At 34.8% G+C, this 18,805-nt stretch overlaps 1 protein-coding gene across 4 annotated transcripts in view; it reads right to left on the reverse strand.

The window, feature by feature from the left end:
* Positions 1 to 18,805, reverse strand: part of ZRANB3 (zinc finger RANBP2-type containing 3) — a 205,103-nt gene that overhangs the window by 120,973 nt on the left and 65,325 nt on the right. For all 4 annotated transcript variants that reach the window (XR_002328783.2, XM_078146830.1, XM_021009481.2 and 1 more), the window contains one exon: positions 4,997 to 5,015. Coding sequence is in view for 3 of the 4 variants with exons in the window: in XM_078146830.1 (XP_078002956.1) it covers positions 4,997 to 5,015 (19 nt within the window). In the remaining variant the exon portion in view is untranslated. The remainder of the gene's footprint in view (positions 1 to 4,996; positions 5,016 to 18,805) is intronic.

An 18,805-nucleotide genomic window follows, 5' to 3' on the forward strand; every position in this document is an offset into this window, starting at 1 on the left:
ACTGAACTTCACGGCCTTTAAAGTACCTCCCAGTTCTAAATCTATGATCTTATGATAAAATCTTATTGATACATTTAACAATATTGATTCAATACAAAAATTCCTAAAATAAGATAAAAAAGAATTTAAAAGAAATCCCAATCACTAAAGAAACTGACAAAAAAAATTTAATTTGATTTAACATGAATTTTTTCTCAATTACTGAAATAAAAACTAGAAGACAGATGAGTAAATTAAGCAAAGAACCACTGAATAACAATTGTTACAAAAAATGAAAAGGGTAGAATGTCACAGTGAAATATTGATTAGAGTATTTGGATTTTTTTATTATTTTATATGCGAAATACAAATTCACACTGGCTTTTTTACATTCATATTGTTGCCTGTGAAACAACACTTAATTATGCTTAACCAAGAGAAAAATAAAATGGAAGCAATTAAAATTATTCAAGCTAGGATTGACAAAAATTAATTTTATAATAAGATTTCAGGTCTATTGGTTATTTGAAGTACAATACTGTAACTGAAACCAGAACTATATTTCAATTTCATTAGACTATCAGAAGAATTAAGTTAATCGAAACTAATCCCATAATGGAAATTAAAAAGTAATGCCTGTCTTATATATAGTACAGTAGATGGATTACAATCTTAGCAAGAATGAATGAATTACTAAAAGCTAATGCTGGAAAAAACAGGAAAAAAATTTGGAGGAGGGTTAATACTGGCAAAAGAGGAACTCTGGTTTTCAAAGCTAAGGAAGAAAGATTAAAGTAGACAGTTGAATTGCAGAATATTCAGAGTATTTAAACTGTCTAAAATATAGGTTCAATGAGATAGCTGTAGAAATACTTTAGTAATCCTCTTAGCAATTTAATGAGTTACAAATTCATTACATCAAAACATATCCTTCTGTTACAGTTTTTTTTTAAATATGACTTTCAAATTTATAAGCTGTTTTTTCCCCTACTCTGATTTAAGGAAAATGAGGCACCTAGTTGGCACACTGGATAAAGTACTAAACCTAGAATTGGGAAGAACTAAGTTCCAATCCAATTTCAGACACTTCCCAGTTGTGTGACCCTGGGCAAGTTACCTGACCTCATTGTCTATCTCTGTTTCCTCATCAGTAAAAACAGGGGTGATAATAACAGCTAGGTGGTACAGTGGATAGAAACACCAGCCCTCGAGTCAAGAGGATGTGAGTTCAAATTTGACCTCAGACACATAACACTCACTAGCTGTATGACCCCAGGCAAGTTAGTTAACCCCAAATGCCTCACCAAAAAAAAAAATAATAATAATAATAACAACAACAGTACACCCCCCCCAGAGTTGTTGTGAGGATAAAATGAGATAATATTTTCAAAGTGCCTTGCAAACTCTAAAGTGATACATAAATGCTAAATAAAAAGATAAACTATGTGCCAGAAAGGGAGAAAACCATAATCTTTAGAAAGAGAACAAAGGAAAAATGATGTTTCATGTAACTACCACATAGACATTTCATTTGTATGCTTTCTTTTCAGTTATGTCTTGGCAGATAGTTGGCAAAGTGAATAGAGTGTGGGGGCCTAGCATCAGGAAGACTTATCTTCCTGAGTTCAAATTTGGCCTCAGACACTAACTAACCATGTGACCCTGGGCAAGTCACTTAACCCTGTTTGCCTTAGTTCCTCATCTGTCAAATGAGCTGGAGAAGGAAATGACAAACCATTCCAGTATCTTTGCCAAGGAAACTCCAAATGGGGTCACAAAGGGTCAGAAACAACAACAACAACAACAAAGGCTTCTAACAGGTATGATTTCAACTGGGACTTTCAAGAAGCTAGGGAACCAAGGAGGCAATGATTAGTAGAAGAACATTCCACGTATGGGAGTCAGCCAGTGAAATGGTGAGTCAGGAAAAGGAGTGTCTTGTGAGAGGAATAGCAAGGAAGTCAGTGTTACTGAAGAGAATACATTGTAGTAAATAAGGTGTAAAAAGATTGGAAATGTGTCAGGAGGGAGTTATAAAAGGGCTTTGAATGTCAAACAGAGGATTTTATATTTGATCTTGAAGTGATAGGGAACCAGCAGAGTCTACTGAATACAGGTGTGACATGGTCAGATCTATGCTTTTGGAAGACCACTTTGATAGCTGAGTTTGATCACTTTGATGGGATGCAGTGGAGACAGATCTGTGGCAGGGATTGAAGGTTTAGCTAACCCAAAGAGACATAAAATGGAATAAAGGAGAACAAGTCTGGAAAGCTAGGCTCGAACCAGATTATGAAGAGCCTTAAATGCCAAAAAAAAAGTTAGTACTTGAACCTATCAATCAAACATTAACAAGCATTTATTACGCACCAACTATGTATCAGGTTATATACAAAGCTCTGGAAATACAAAGCCAAAAATACTTGCTCTCTCTATATATATTCTATTAGAGATTCCACATGTATACATATATTATATAAAGAAAAATATCAAATAAATACCAGGTAGTTTAGGCAAGGAGGGTACTAACATTGGGAGTGGTAATACAAAGTTAAGAAGAAAGAAAGATAAGGAGTTCTGTTTTGGACAAGTTGAATTTGAGATACTTATAGGTCATCTTGTAATGTCTGAACTATCAAATAGACAAATAGTGATATGAGACTAGAGAGGGAGGGAGGGACAGGGAAGTGGGGGGGAGAGAGAGGGAGAGGGAAAGAGAGAGAGAGAGAGAGAGAGAGAGAGAGAGAGAGAGAGAGAGAGAGAGAGAGAGAGAGAGAGAGAGGAGAGAGAGATAGTGAGTAATTGGCATAGAGATAAAAAAAAGAATCTACAGAAGCTAATGAAATCAGCTAGAGAAAGAAGAGAACTAGGAAGGAGCCCTGGGGTACATGCATGCAAAGGGGGTGAGGCAAGGATGATAACCAGGAAAGAACAGTGAGGAGCAGCCAGTTAGAATAAGAAACCAATAAAAAGTAGTATCATGGAAATCCTTGTAAGAGAGAGGGGTAACTAGCAAGATGTTCCACAGCAACTAATACTGCAGAAAGATTAAAAAAAAAACTATAACATGAAAGAAAAGCTAGCAACCTTTAAACGACATTATAATCATGGAAAACTGTACTAATTATAACCATAATAATAGCATTTACACATAGCTTTAAAATTTGAAAAGTGCTTTTACAAATATCTAATTTTATCCTCACAACACCCTTGACAAGTAGGTGCTATTATCATCACCATTTTACAAATGAGGAAACTGAGGCTGGCAGAAGTTAAATGACTTGCCCAAGGTCACAAGCCTAGGAAGTGTCTGAAGCTGTATTTAAATTCAGTTATTCCTGACTTCCGCTCCAGCACTGTATCCATTGCACCACCTTTTCCAAACTCCTCCTTAATGCCAGTGCCATCACTTTGCCAATCATCCTCAATTTATCCTGAATTCATCTTGTTTGTGCAGTTTTTTTCCCCCAATTAAACTGTGATCTTCCTGAGAGCAGGGACTATCTTTTTGCCTTTCTTTGTATCCCCAAAGGTGGGCACCATGCCTGGCACATAGTAGGCACTTAAATTCTTGATGACTTGTTCAGTTATGAGCTATTTTGTAAAATTCACCTAATCATTATTAAATAGCAAAGACCTTGAAGACTTAATAATGCTTTAAAAAAATGTTGAGAATAATGGACAAATTATTCTATGATGATAAATCTGTTTATGACACAGGTTCTACATATTCATAACAAACTCAGATTCTAATCCTCTTTATTTTCAATGCATTCTGAAATGTACAAGTACAAAGTATCACTGTTGTTCTTAATGGAGTAATCAAAAGCATCATCAGGTTTCTCAGTAAAATTTAGAATCTAATCTGGAATTAGAAAATAATGAATTTACATTTCTATGAGACATGTAAAAAGGATAATAACTTCTCATAACAAGCTCTGAAAATTCCATTTTTACTTTCAAAATCCATATAAAAAGAGGTATCACATCAATTTAGCAAACTGTTTACGGATTGTAAAAATATCTACAATATCAGACAGAGAGGTCTATTGCAAGAAAACATGACATTCTTGATGGCATTTCACTACATCTTATATATCAGAAATAATTTAAAATGACCTTTCAAGTAAAGCTCACAGTTCAACTTCTAAGAAATATTTTAATATATATGAAAGATTTCTTCTCATGTTTTTTTTATTTTAGTCTTCTTTTAAAACCACACATCATATTCTAATTAAATGTTTCTCTAACTTGTCTACTGAATACTTTTGGCCTTGAAATATTGTGACACTGTCCAAAAATGTTAGAGAGAGAAGCATGGGGTTACATAATTGATGAGCAGAACAGGAGAAATTAAGTCCATTTTCATTTTGGAAAAATTAATATGTTAAATAAGTATTTTTTGATCATATATCCTTTGTAGGAGAGATTCTTAATCCTTGTTTTGTGTGTCATGGGCCCCTTTGGCATTCTAGGAAAGTCTATATGGATCCCTTCTGGGAATAATGTTTCTAAATTCACTCAATGAAATTCATGGAATTCCAGAGAAAACCAATTATGTTGAAGTACAACTATCAAAACATTAAAAAAACAAGAAACAATTTCACAGAGCCTGCATTAAGAAGCCCTGTTTTATTTGGAAAGCTGGGAGGCACCTTAGAATTTATCTAGTACAACTTCTTCATTTTAGAGATGAAGAAATCAAGGTCTAAAGTGGTCAAATGGTTTGTCCAAGGCCACACAAATAGTAAATAGCAGAGTTGACATTTGAACCTAGATCCTGATATGGGTCCACATATGGGTTACCATCTATGATTTCACAGTTAACATTTTAGAGGGGAAATGATAGCATCAAAAATTTTTCTTAGAACCCCTATTTAAATCGTGTTGTACAATAAGATTCTATGAAACAATCTGAGAAATACTATGATATAATTCATCAGTTCTTAAATAACATTATAAAATTTACAAGTATTGATGTTGATATAAGACAATGGAACAAAGAAACATCACTTACTTCATCAGCAATCATACACCTAGGCAAAAAAAAGAAAAGAAAAGATTATTATTTTTAATTTTTAGAATCTGTCATACTTTAAAATTAAGATTTTTCAGAATTTCTCAAATTAAGATCATTTCAGAAAGCAGTCTTGACCAATTAATTGAAAGGCAGAAGAAGGTGCTTATGTGTTTGCAAGGGCAATTTTGATTCTGTATGTCTTTCCAACAGCCAAATGCACATGGCTATGCTGGAGTCTTGTTATGTCATACCTGATACTTTACACAGCCCTCTGACAAGAACAGCATCAATGACCTACCTACAAGGTATGAGGAATCTTCAAAAGCTATGTATAAGGAGCTAGCTAATTTATAACCTTAAAGGCTTCTAGATTGGTTCTTCAATGAATATTAAAAGCTATGCAAGTGCCACAAATGTCTAAATCCAAGATATACATATTCCTAAATATGCTAAATCATCTGTACCAAAGCAGTTACTTTTCTTAAATTTTTCTTCCCTCTCTTCCCTAATCCTTCTCATTGACTTTTGTTTATCCATGAATACACACAGTGTGTGTGCCCAATATAGTGGAAAAAGCAGTGGTCCAAGAGGCAGAAGACCTTGGTCAGAGTCTGACATCAATATTTACTGGCTCTGTGAATCTGATTAAATCTTTAAATCCCCCTTACCTTTAGTTACTTCCCATGTAAAATGTGAACTTCTGTTTGTGGATGAAACTGCTGGTTTCATCAATCATAGGGTCACTATAAAGCCTCATAAATGAGATCCACCATGACTCTAAAGAGTTTGGACAACTTAGTCATAAAAGAAAACTGTAACCAAAAATTGTCCAAGGGATTTGGGAAGACAGAATAAGTTAAGCATTTCTTAAGCATCTACTATGTGCTAGGCACTCTGCTAAGCACTTTACAAATATTTTCTTATTTAATCCTTACAACAATTGTGAGAGGTAGGTGTTATTATTACCCCTATTTTACAGTTGAGGAGACTGGGGCAAACAGGTTAAATTACTTAATCCAGGGTCATCCAGCTACTAAGTATGTGAGGCTGGATTTGAACTCAGTTGTTCCTGATTCCAGGCCCAACAGTCTAACCACTGTGTACTCTTTGGGTTCCACATGTATGTTCATCTTGTAATAAACCTAGTTTTCAGGTAAATTTCATGAAGTGGTGATTGCCTGTTGAAAACCTGTTGAGAGACTCAAGGCGGCAGTCTAAGCAAAAGATGAGGGCTTGAACCTGTGAACAGTAAGAAAAAGTTAGCCGCAAAAGGAATTGTGCAGGTATTTCACCAGTGAAATTTAACAAAAAGGTAAAATGAGGCATGTTTCTCCAAGCAAAATAATATTTATTAACAGGGATATGCTGCCTGTCAATAAATGGATCAGTGGATTGCCTCCATTTATGCCAAAGACCCTGAGCAAAAGGGCAACTCCTCTTTTATAGATTTTGGGGAGTACAGAAAAAAGAATAGAACAGGTTAGATGATGTCATAGGACTGAGGAAAACACGACTGATTAGAGCGAAGGGCTAACAACCACCCTCTACTCTCCTGAGAGTCCAGTTGCAAGATAGAGGCAAGATAGAGGACAGCCAACCAAACATCCTTAAAAGGATAGCTTTGTGATGTAAAGTTATTAGCAGACTCCTTTTTGTTCACGTGCATCCCCCAAGATTAGCTAAATTCCTTGAGGAAAGAATAGATCAAATATGAACAGGAGAGCTGGGGTTTTCAACTTAACACATTACAGGCCAGTGGAATCTCTGAGCTAAGTTCAAAGACAAAGAATCATGACTTAAGTAGCCATAGGACAAAAGGAATTAATTGCAAATGGGATCAATCAGAAAATGATACAGGATCAATTCAATCTTCTCAAATAGAATCCATAAGAGGTGGCAACTGCTTGGATGTGTAGGAGGCAAGGGAGAGTGAGGGATCAAGGATATCCCAGAAGTTATCAAAATGTTTGGGGGGATGGTGGTACCCTTAATTAAAATCAGTAAGTCAAGAAGAAGATTCCTTAAAATTTAGCCATCAGAAAGGGGTATGATAAATCATCCTTTTCCTGTTCTCTGTCTCTAAGAATGTATTGTTTAATATTCTGTGGGCAGTTTTACTACCAAAAAGAAGTCCTAGCTTAACTAATGAAATTAGTAGTAATTGTAGTGTAATAATGGAAGTTAAAAGTGAATCAATTTACAAACATCTGCTACATGGGCAAGTTTAACATACCCATAATAACACTGATACTTGGTACCAAAAATTAATTTATGGGAGATGAAAAACAATCAGTTATAAGAATTAATACTGATAATTAAATATACATATGAATATTAATTCAAGACTTCATTTCATATTTGCTGATCCTACTTTGGTTTGCCAATTGTTATACAATTCTATCTGAATTTTACAAGCCCTTCAGCTTTTACTGAAATTACAAGAAATGATTAATGTTCTTTGTTTCATGTTCACTGTTAATTACTTCAATTGTAATTTATGTAGCTTGAATGCAGACATTGGAAAGAAGCTCTTTATTTCAGTAAGTTGTTTTTAAAAACCTTTGAGTTCTCTACATTAATCATCTATTTACAACAAGACATTTACATTTCAGTGTTTTAGCAGCCATATTTTTGATGCACAAGTTTAACATGTTTGCTATTTTTATTCCAAAGACTAATAAATTATAGAAATAAAACTGAAGAGTATTAAATTTTTCTAGAAAACATTTTGCATGACTTGATTTGAAACATACTCTAAATTTAAAAGAATTTATTGACTTACATTTATAGGAAAATCTTACCTATAATCAATACTCAATAACCTTTTGTATAACTCATATCTATCAATGGAACACAGTAATATTCTCCAACAATGCATTTAGATGATACCTTCTTGTTCTGACATTCACAGATTTAACATGTAGAGATGCTATATTGTTCTGAATCATTCTGCGCAATGATTAAGCTTTTTTGATCTCTACAATCAGAAAAGCATGTAAAATACATATCCCAGGCACATGAATGACAATCTGAGTCAGACTCTATCATTAAAGGAGAATTAAATCTAAAAGTCTTAATAAAGATAACCTGAACTCATCCATTATTTCCCTCCTCTTAATAATGTTGTTATAACAGACTAAGTAATAAGATCTTCATATCCAGAATGTCCTGTGTAAGTTTTCTCTTTTATTCCTACTGTTGGGAAAATTCTACGAGATGAAATTAAGTTGAAAGTGGTACTATCAAAAGAACCCACAGCACGGAATTGTTACTTTTCATTTTTGTCTTTATACCCTAGGCAACTTTGAATATAGAGAAAGTCCAACTTAGTTAAAAGAGGATTGCATCTGCAGGCAGTAAAACTGAAGTTTAAAAGCCTACTTCCAAAATTTACTAGATAGATGATGACAAAGAAGTAACTTAGTGGTTTTAAGTCTCAAGGAACTTAATTTAAAATCAATTTTGATTTTATTTTATATTTCCTAAAATTTCCCTGTCCTCTCCCAGAAAGGTATACTATATAAAAATTTTAAATAAAAAAACTATCTAAAAGAAAAAAAATCAGCAAAAACAATGAATAAATCTAAAAAAAAAAATCTAACAATATAGGCAATGTCCTTATATCCCTCACTCTCCACCTTTACAAAGGAGTTGGAGAAAATGTCTCCTCATTCCTCTTCTTAGAACCAAGCTAACTCTGTAATTTTGCTATATTTTTTTCTTATTTGTGGTATTTGTGCAGTTTTGCTTTCTATTTACATTGTTATAGTCATTTTGTGGATAGTTTTGTTGGCTCTACTGACTATACTTTGCATTACTTCATGTAAATCTTTCCATGCTTCCCTGTATCCATCGTATTCCTTATTTCCCTTTTTTTTTCTTTTTGGTGAGGCAATCAGGGTTAAATGACTTGCCCCGGGTCACGTATTCCTTATTTCTCAAAGCAAATTAATATTCCATTACAATCACATATAACAGTTTGTTTAGTTATTCTCCAATCAATGGGCATCTACTTTGTTTCCAGTTCCTTCCCACCACAAAAACTTATGTTTTGAATATTTTGGGGTATGTGGAGCCTTTATTTTTATTAATGACCATCCTGGGGCATACGGAATCTCTGAGTCAAAGAGTAGCATATTTTGGCTACTTTATTTTCATAATTCCAAATTGTTTTCTGAAATGAATGTATTAAATCACTACTCTACCAACAATGCATTAATGTGTTACTGTTCCATAACCACTTTAATATTGACTAGTGTTTTGTAAATCTTCTAAGACTGCAAAACATAGATTGGTTACATGGAAGGAAGTCTGACACTGACAAACTCCCTGACCCTAGCTAGAAGAAAAGTTAACTTATATCATGTAGGATTTAATAAATATTTAGGGAACTGAATTATAATCTAGTAAATATTTGAACAATGATGATAACAATGTGATAATATACCAAAATGTCTGGGGCATAGCTCTAGCTGTCCTGAGAGGGGCAAAAAAATAATTATACCCCTCAAAAGACAGTTTGATAAATGAGAGGATTTAATTTAACTAAATATGTAATTAAAAATGAGAGAAAACTAACAAAAGCAAAATAAGAAAAGGAAATCTTGAAAATTAGAGAAATAAATTAGAAAGCTAAGTATAGAACTGACTTTATAAAAAAAAAAAAACCTAAAGGTTAATAATCCTTTAGCCAACCATATTAAAAAGGAAAAACTAATAAAACAAAAAAGGTGAAATTCACAACAATAAAATAATTACAGAATCTACTATTTCTTTTACATTCTCAACGTTAGTTACAATCTTTTTAAATAACTATACAAATTAGTAAAATGGTAACTGGAGATCTTAATCCAATTTTACAAAAGGAAATTAAGCTAGCTGCAAAAGAATTAACAGAAGAAAAAGTGGTTCAGATAATTAAAGAATTCTATCAAACTGTTAAAGAAAAATTAATAAATATAGTTCATACAGACTCTTGAGGTCTTTATCCTATTCCCACTGGAAAATCATACCACTAGGATGCAGCTTGTTACATCTCTCTCTCAGAGTACTAGGGAATATCCTTGAGGCGCACTGATGTTCTTCAAATGCTTTGGATCAAGCCCCTATGCTGGTATTTTTCCAAGAATATCAACTGCCTGGAACTGGTTGATGTAACACCATCCTCCCAGTCCCTCAGGCTCACAACCTAGAAGGGCATCTTGGACTCTGCACAATCTCTCACTCCCCATATCCAATCTGTTACCAAGGCCTGTCAATTTCACCTCTGCAACATCTCTTTAATATGCTCCTTTCTCTTCTTCAGTACTGTCACCTGTCTAGTATAGACCCTTATCGTCTCCCACAGGGCCCAGTGCAATAACCTGCTGGTGGGTCTGCCTGCCTCAATCCATCCTCCATTCAACCACCAAAGTGATTTTATCAAAGCTCGGGTCCAACCATGTCACTCTCCTACGCAATAAACTCCAGAGGCTCCCTATCACCTGCAGGATCAAATATATCAAATATATGAAGAATCCAGCTAAGCTTTCAAAGCTCTTCATAACCTAGCCCCTTCCTACTTTTCCAGCCTTCTTACACCTACTTTCTGAAACATACTCTTTGATGTAGTGACACTGACTTCCTTGCTATTCCATGAACAAGATTCTCCATCTAGGTTCTGAGTATTTTACTCTGGCTGTCTCCATGCTTGGAATGTTCTCTTTCTTCACCTCCACCTACTGGCTTTCCTGACTTCTTTTAAATCTCAATTAAAATACCTTCTTCTTCAAGAAGTCTTTCCCAGTCTCTCAATTCTAGTGCCTTCCTTCTATTAATTATTTCTTATTTATCCTGTATATAGTTTCCCTGTATATATTTGTTTGTTGCTTCTCCTATTAGATTGAAAGTTCCTTGAGGGCAAAGACTCTTTTGCCTCTTTTTGCATCCCTAGTACGTAGCATAGTGTCTGGCACACAGTACTAAGTATAATACTTAATAAATGTTTATTGAGGTTGATATTGATATCTGCCAGTGCCATCAGTACTAGTGATTAGCACCCAACTACTAATTTAACCAATTACTATCTCCTCAATATCAGTACTAACACATTAACATCAATTAAAACTTTAAAAAAGTGGTATTTATTGAAAAGATACAGCAAGAATCTAAGTATAAAAACATACCATCCAAACCAGGACACACTATCCCCTCTGCCAACCTGGGCAGAATGGACACAAACTTAAGAGTAGTTACTACAAAGTACTAATTCTACCAAGTCAGTTTCACAACAGATGGACAACTAATGGATGCAGTGGTGCCCTTCCTTGCAGGACGTGATGTCTTAGCTGACAGGATAATCCACAGCTACTTGGATCAAGCAGCACTCCTCCAGGATGCAGAAGCTCACTGGGCTTAGCTGCTGCCAAACTCCAGTTCTTTAACCACTGGAAGCTTTATTGACTCATTATAGCTTAGTCTATTCTATTTTCTACACTCACCTAAGAGGCAGAAAAAAATGATACACAAAAAAGAGAGAAAACCAATACAACTATATATTTAAGGTCACTCAGCCACCCAGCCATTTGGGGGGTGGGGAAGGAGGGGGAGAAAATTTGGAACTCAAAATCTTAAGGAAGTGAATGATGAAAACTAAAAATTAATATTTTTAAAAAACAAGCAATAAAATAAAATAAAATAAAATACATTAATCAATATATGCCATAGAAAAAGGACAAAACCTCTAAAAAAAAAATAAAGACTAGACCAGATAATAAACATTTGGGGATGAACTCCTGTCATTGGTGAATTCCATTAAAAGAATCTCAAAAGCTAGAAAAAAAAATGGAGGTTTGGATGAGAAACTGACTAACCTGAGGAAGATGACATATGGACAGAGGTCTCTTCCAGGAATAGAAAGGGGCTAAAGCATGGTGGTAAAAGCATCTTCTATGGTAAGAGGGATACAGGGACATGTTAAAGAAAGAAGACTGGAGAGTCAGAAGATGAGCCCAGAGAAAAATGAAGGAGTGAGGGGCAAATCTGCAAAGGCTGAGACACATCTCCTCTAGCTTTTAAAAAGCAAACCAAGAAAGGAAAAAAGATGAAGGAGAGGATATTCATAGAGTCACAGTAATCACGACATCCATTTAGCAACAGTTTATATTTGTCCAAAAGGGCAGCTCGGTGGCATGGCAGAGTACCAGGCCTGGAGTTCAAACCTGGCCTTACACACTTACTACCTGTGTGACCCTGAGCAAGTCACTTAACCCTACCTCATATGGCCATACATTACATTTCCCTTTTCCCTTTCTGTTTAATGTACTGCAGCTGTTTCGGAAGTCAGCTTTGACAGCTTGTAGCAAATATGGTTCCTCATTTTTCTTTTAGATCTGAGATATAAATTCAAGCATGCTCAATTATCTACAGGGTCTTTGAAACGATACATGACACAAAAATTTTTTTATTTCTAACAGTTATGATTAGCACCATCTAAAACCTTTTAAAGTAATTTCATTTAACTAGGTTCTTTTGTCTAAAGGCTTCGATATTTCAGAGACAAGCAGGATATAAACTAGGGAGTAGTTTACCTCTGATAAAAATATCATAGCCTGGCACCCCAAATGAATGTTGTCAATGTCCTGAAAGCAAAGAGCAACACGTTTTTCTTATATCAGGCATTTCTGCAACTTAATTTATTATTCTTACTTTTTTTTTTAAATGGTCCTACAGAGAATGATAAATGAGCATATTCGGGAAGCAGCAGAGTGTAGCAGAATGAGTATGGAGCTAGGAATCAAAAAGTTTGGTTTCAATTCTAGTCTTGCTATTAAGTAGCTGTATGACCTTCAACAAGGCACTTGACCCCTGTGCCTCTAACTTTCCTTATCTGTAAAATGAGAACTAAAATGATGGTTTTCTCAAAACTAAAAACATGAATCTAAAAGTAAACATCTCAGGTGCTTAAATTTAGGCTTAATTATCTGATTGGTAATTAAATATTAAATATTAAGACTTACTATAATTACCTACAGTGAAAATAACAATAGCTCTTTAGGAAAAAGAATACCTTTCACAACTATAAATGGAGGAAAAGTTCTTCACCAAAAATATCACAAGAGATAAAAAAGAAAATTTTGATTACATGAAGTTAAGAAAGCCTTAGAAAAACAAAAGCAATGCAGTGAAAATTAGAAAAAGAGTAATTAACTGGGGGGGATCTTTATAGAAGATTTCTCTCATAAAGGTCTGATGTTCATATCAAATGACAAAAACAGTTCTTAAAGAAAGAAATACAAGCTGTCAACCAAAGTATAAAACAAGGCTCCAAATTGCTAATTAGAGAAATAGAATTTAAAACAACTTAAAGGTTCTAATATGTACCCCAAGATTATCAAAGATGACAAAAAAAGGAAAACAGAGATTGCTGGAAGGGGACAGGCCAACTAACGAACTACAAGCGGAGCTCTAGGGTGTCCAACTATTTTTTTTTTTTAGCTTTTTAGGCAATTGGGGTTAAGTGGCTTGCCCAGGGTCACACAGCTAGTAAGTATCAAGTGTTTGGTCTGAGGCCGCATTTGAACTCAGGTCCTCCTGACTTCAGGGCTGGTGCTCTATCCACTGTACCACCTAGCTGCCCCTAGCGTCCAACTATTTTGGAAAGCAATGTGCAATTATATCCAACAAGTTACTGTACTGTGCATACTGTTTGATCCAGCAATATCACTGTTTAACATATATGTGGGGCAGCCAGGTGGCACATTAGACAGAGTGCTGGGCCTGGAGTCAGGAAGACTCATCTTCCTAAGTTTAAATCAGGCCTCAAACACTTACTAGCTGTGCCACCCTTGGCGAGTCAATGAACCTGTTTGCCACAGTTGCCACAGTAAAATTAACTGGCGAAGGAAATGGCAAACCACCCTAGACTCTCTGCCAAGAAAACCTCAAATGAGGTCACAAAGAGTCAGACATGACTGAAACAACTCAACAATAAGCAGCATATGTACCCCAAAATCCATCCAATAAAAAGGGAAAGGAACCATATGCACAAAAATTTTAGAGCAACAATTTTTACTGTAACAGAATTAAAAACAAAGTAGATACCTATAAATTGGAAAATGGATGAACAAATTATGGTATATGAATACAATAGACTATTATCATACTGAAGAAAGGGTATCAGAGAAACCTGCAAAGCCTAATATGAATTAATGCTAAGTGAAGTAAATAGAGTTAGAAGGACATTTTTTTTACAAATGACTACATCATTTTGAAGGGAAAAAACTGAAAGACTTAGGGATTCTAACAGAAGGCCAATTATGACTCCAGAAGACTGATGATGAATCATGCTTCCCACCACTTAGCAGACAGGTGATGAACTAGAGGTACAGAATGTGACACATACTTTCAACACAGCCAAAGTGTGGATTTGTTTTGCTTGCCTATATTAGTTACAAGGAGGGCTTTAAATTTTTGGTAGAGGATAGTCGGCAGGGTGTGGGGTGGAGGAAGGAGAAGAATGATAATCAGGCCCAAAAAAAAAAAACATTAATGAAACATTTTTAAAATATACAGAAGAAAGAAGTTCAAAAAGGGCTCCAGAAAAGCAAGGTAGAAATGTTTTTATGACTGAAGCAAATTTGTTATATACTTACAAACAACCAATCTGTATATTTTTTAAAAATACATTTTATTGAAAGAGAGAGATAGCAAAGTAGATAGAAACACTAAATCAGATTCAGGAAGAATCAGGTTCAAATGGGTAAACCTATGCAGATCACTTAATCTTTATCTGCCTCTATTTCCTCATCTGTAAAATGGGGATGATAATAATATGCCACCTATCTCCTAGGGATGTTGTGAGGATAAAATGAGATAATCTTGGTACGAGGACATGATGGTTGAGGTACCAAGAAGGAATACAAGTGTCCAGAGATTCACAAGTTAGGCAGTTTATTACTCATAGATATGTAAGTCTGCATCTTGGCAGCTGTTCATGCACAGTGGGCCGCATACCAGGATCAAGAGTCCAGAGTTCTGGGTTTCTGCTATCATCTCTGAATGTTGTTGCTCAGTAGATTCACGATGATGGAGAAGGATGGGAACCTTAGGGGGAGTCAATCAGTAGGTGTCTCAGCCAACTGGGGACTGGGGGTACAACCTTATCAATCACAAGGACATTGTTTCTAGAAAAGTCTGCTAACTTTGCACATGTGAACTAGGTGGGGTTGTTAAATTGATCATTATCAGAAAAGCCTTGTGTTCTTGCCTGAAGGAAGCTAAGACAGTAATGAGTACACAGGAACCTCCCAGTACATAGGGTCAATCTGTGGTCAAATATGAAATCACATCTGCCAGCTAAAGCCTAGCAATCAGCCCAAACTCGCAATTTGTAAAGGACTTCGCAGATCATAAAGTATAATATAAATGCTAGCTTATTATCATATTTTTTAAAAAAAAGAAAAGTAGCTGTAGTGTCATTGAGGCAGCTAGATGGTTCAGTGGATAGACTGCTGGGCCTGGAGTCAGGAAGACCTGAGTTCAAATACAGCTTCAGACACTAGCTGTGTGACCCTCGGCAAGTCACTTAACCTCTGTTTGCCTTAATCCACTAGAAAGGAAATGGCAAATCATTCAGTATCTTGGCCAAGAAAACTCCACAGACAGTATGTTCCATAGGATCACAAACAGTTGGTCACAAGTGAATGACTGAATAAAAAGAAGAGAGTTTTTGGACCTGGGTTCAAATTCTACCTCTGATGTATACTACCTGTGTGACCTTGAGGGAATCTAACTTCACCACCTTAAGTCTCAGTTTTCCTCATCTGTAAAAAGGGAGGGTTGGACTAAACAGTTTCTGAGGTCTCAGTCACACAAAAAGTCTCCATATGAACTTTCTCAGAACTGAGACAAGGAATATCTGGGGCCAGACTAGCACTTGGGCATATTCTATTTGGGTGTTTCCCAAACTAACTTGGCAATGTATAATCCCTCTGGGCTTGATGTATACTGACAGAATTAATAAAACCCAGCACTGCGTAGTAACAAAGTTGTGCCATTTGAATGACCTGTTCTAAAATTCTTTTTATATTTTTTTTCACAATTTCCCATAAAATCTTACTTGTGTTCTTTTTTAGTATACTAAAATATTAGTGCTTGTTAATTAATGCTAAGTAAAATAGAGCAAAATGAGATTATTTTAATATCTTTAAATTGCTGCATGTTAAGCATCATCTATGTGTATATGAAATTTCATATTTAACATTTTAAAAGGAAAATATTTCTAGTATTAAAATTTTTTGCTGGAGGTGAAAAAGTCAAATTGGATTGACTAGTGGCTAGTGATGTCTTCCCAATGTTCTAAATCAACCATTATTGTTTCTAAGAATTTGTTATTTTCCTCTTTTCAGATAGCTTATAAATGAATTTCTCAACAATTCCCAAATCTGATCCAGCTGCTCTTTCTGACCACATTGTTCTTGGTGCTATTTCAATTTCCTTATATAACACAGAAATGAATGAAGTTTTAGATTCCAAATATGGTATTTTAAACTGTGATTTATAATTAAAGTTTGATTTTCAAAAAAATTCCAATTGACTGGTTTCATTTTTCAAATCTATTTATTTTCACGACTCACATGGAAGACTTCTATACACTCATTTTCCCTTCTACTACTCTTCACTGTAAGGTGATATTGCTTGTAACCTTCAATCATCTGTCTCTATAATCTTTTGCAAATGAGTTTAAATCCTAAAACTTACTGTCCCTTACTGTCACCTTCTGTTTGACAAGGAGAGAAGGTATTCACTAACTGACTGATTCTAGGTTTTTTTGACTTACTTGTTATGAACATCACTTTGAACTTTTAAAAAAATGTCATACAGTCTACCATCAATGTGTTTTGCTTATCTATTTCTCATTCAATAACTCATTTGATTAAGTTAGTCTGGAGTCCCAAACTCCATTATAATTATTCACAGCATCTTTTCTTTATTTTTTTATATCTTTGCTATAACAAGTTCACATCTGACTAATAAATTATTTTAACACAACTCCAAAATTAGTAATGAGTCGCTTTGAACCTCTAAGGAGTCAATTTCTTTTCTCTTCTTTTTTTGCCAAATGTTTTGATGTTTGCCATATCTAGCACCTCCTGATTCTTTCACAAAAAAATGATTCATTGTACAAATGAGGACATGAAAGTGCAGGGAAGATGATTTGTCCATGATCACATAGCTACTAATTGTTAGTGGAAGAATATGTACCAAGGTTTTCCTAATTCCAAACCAAGCACTCTTATCCATCAGGCTGTCTAACGAGGAACTCACAATAGATACAGCCTTAATCACCTCAGTAAAGAAATCAAAGTCATCTTCTGAGAGAGAAAAAGAAGTGTGGGGGGCAGAGTCGAGGGCTTGAGGAGAGAGGTTTACAACAGCCATAATATGGAGTACAACAGCGTTCATCAGAAATGATGATAATATCATGAATTTGCAGTACTTCTACTCAGTACACTTTTCTAACTTTCTACAGCACTGCTCAACAGCTCAGGATTAAGAATGAACAAAGCAGATGGTAGGGGGTGATCCAGAATTGAAAATTAGCAGTATGTAAATATCAGGAGAGGAATAAAGTAAGAGATTCCAGGGAGGACAGTACCTTGTTAAACTGATTAACAATATGTTGAAAATTTGAAAAGAGAAAAACAAAGCACAACAAAGGGTTGGATCAAGGAATATGAGATGTGGGAATGGCTAGAAAGTTTTTCTGAAAAAAAAAATGAAGGTTTTAGCATACTGAAAGTCCTGTTAGGCATTACTCTTCTTCATAGACCCCATGGTATGATAATAATAACAATAATAGCTAACATTTACAAAGTGCTTTTATGGCTTGTTCAAAGTGTTCCTCACACACAGCACTCCAATGTCTGTATTTATGTCTTTAACCTAACGTACCCCACCCTCAATCTTCTTTTTTTAATTTTATTTTTAATTTATGGAATAAAACAAGCATTTTCATAACATGGTACAATAAAAAAGATGCTTGTACATGAAACTGCAAGTCTATAATGCACAACTTCCTATTCCTCTCAAATATACAACAAAATTGTGATGTAAATTTTTTTGTTCCCCCCTGCCCTAGAGATGGCTACCATTAGATACATATTCACATATATTATATTATATTATATTATATTATATTATATTATATATTATATTATATATAATTTATATGTAAAATTATTCTATACATACTTCTACTTATCAGTTCTTTCTCTGGATGCAGATAGCATCTTTCTTTATATGTCCTTTAGAGTTAATTTGGGTGTTTACAACAGACAAAATAAATTATTCATTCAAAGTCATTCATAAAACAATATTGCTGTTACTGTATACAATGTTCTCTCGGTTCTGTTCATTTCACTCTTCATTATTTCATGCAAGACTCTCCATGTTTTTCTAAAACCACTGAGCTCATCATTTCTTACAGCACAAGAATATTCCATCACAATCATATACCACAACTTGTTTAGCCATTTGCCAATTGATGGGCACCCTTGCAATTTCCAGTTCTTTGCCACCACAAACAGAGCTGCTACAAACATTTTAGAACATATAGACTCTTTTCCTTTTTCCCTAATCATCTTTGGAAACACACCAAGTAGCAGTATTGCCAGATCAAAGGGTATAGGTAGTTTAATAATAATTTGGACATAATTCCAGACTGCTCTCCAAAACATTTGGATCATTTTACAATTCCACAAATAATGAATTAGTGTTCCAATTTTTCCATATCCTTTCCAACATCTGCCACTTTCCCCTTCTATC

Source organism: Phascolarctos cinereus, unplaced genomic scaffold, assembly GCF_003287225.1.
Source record: "Phascolarctos cinereus isolate Bilbo 61053 unplaced genomic scaffold, phaCin_HiC Scaffold_726;HRSCAF=1367, whole genome shotgun sequence".
In the NCBI taxonomy this organism is placed as follows: Eukaryota; Metazoa; Chordata; class Mammalia; order Diprotodontia; family Phascolarctidae; genus Phascolarctos; species Phascolarctos cinereus.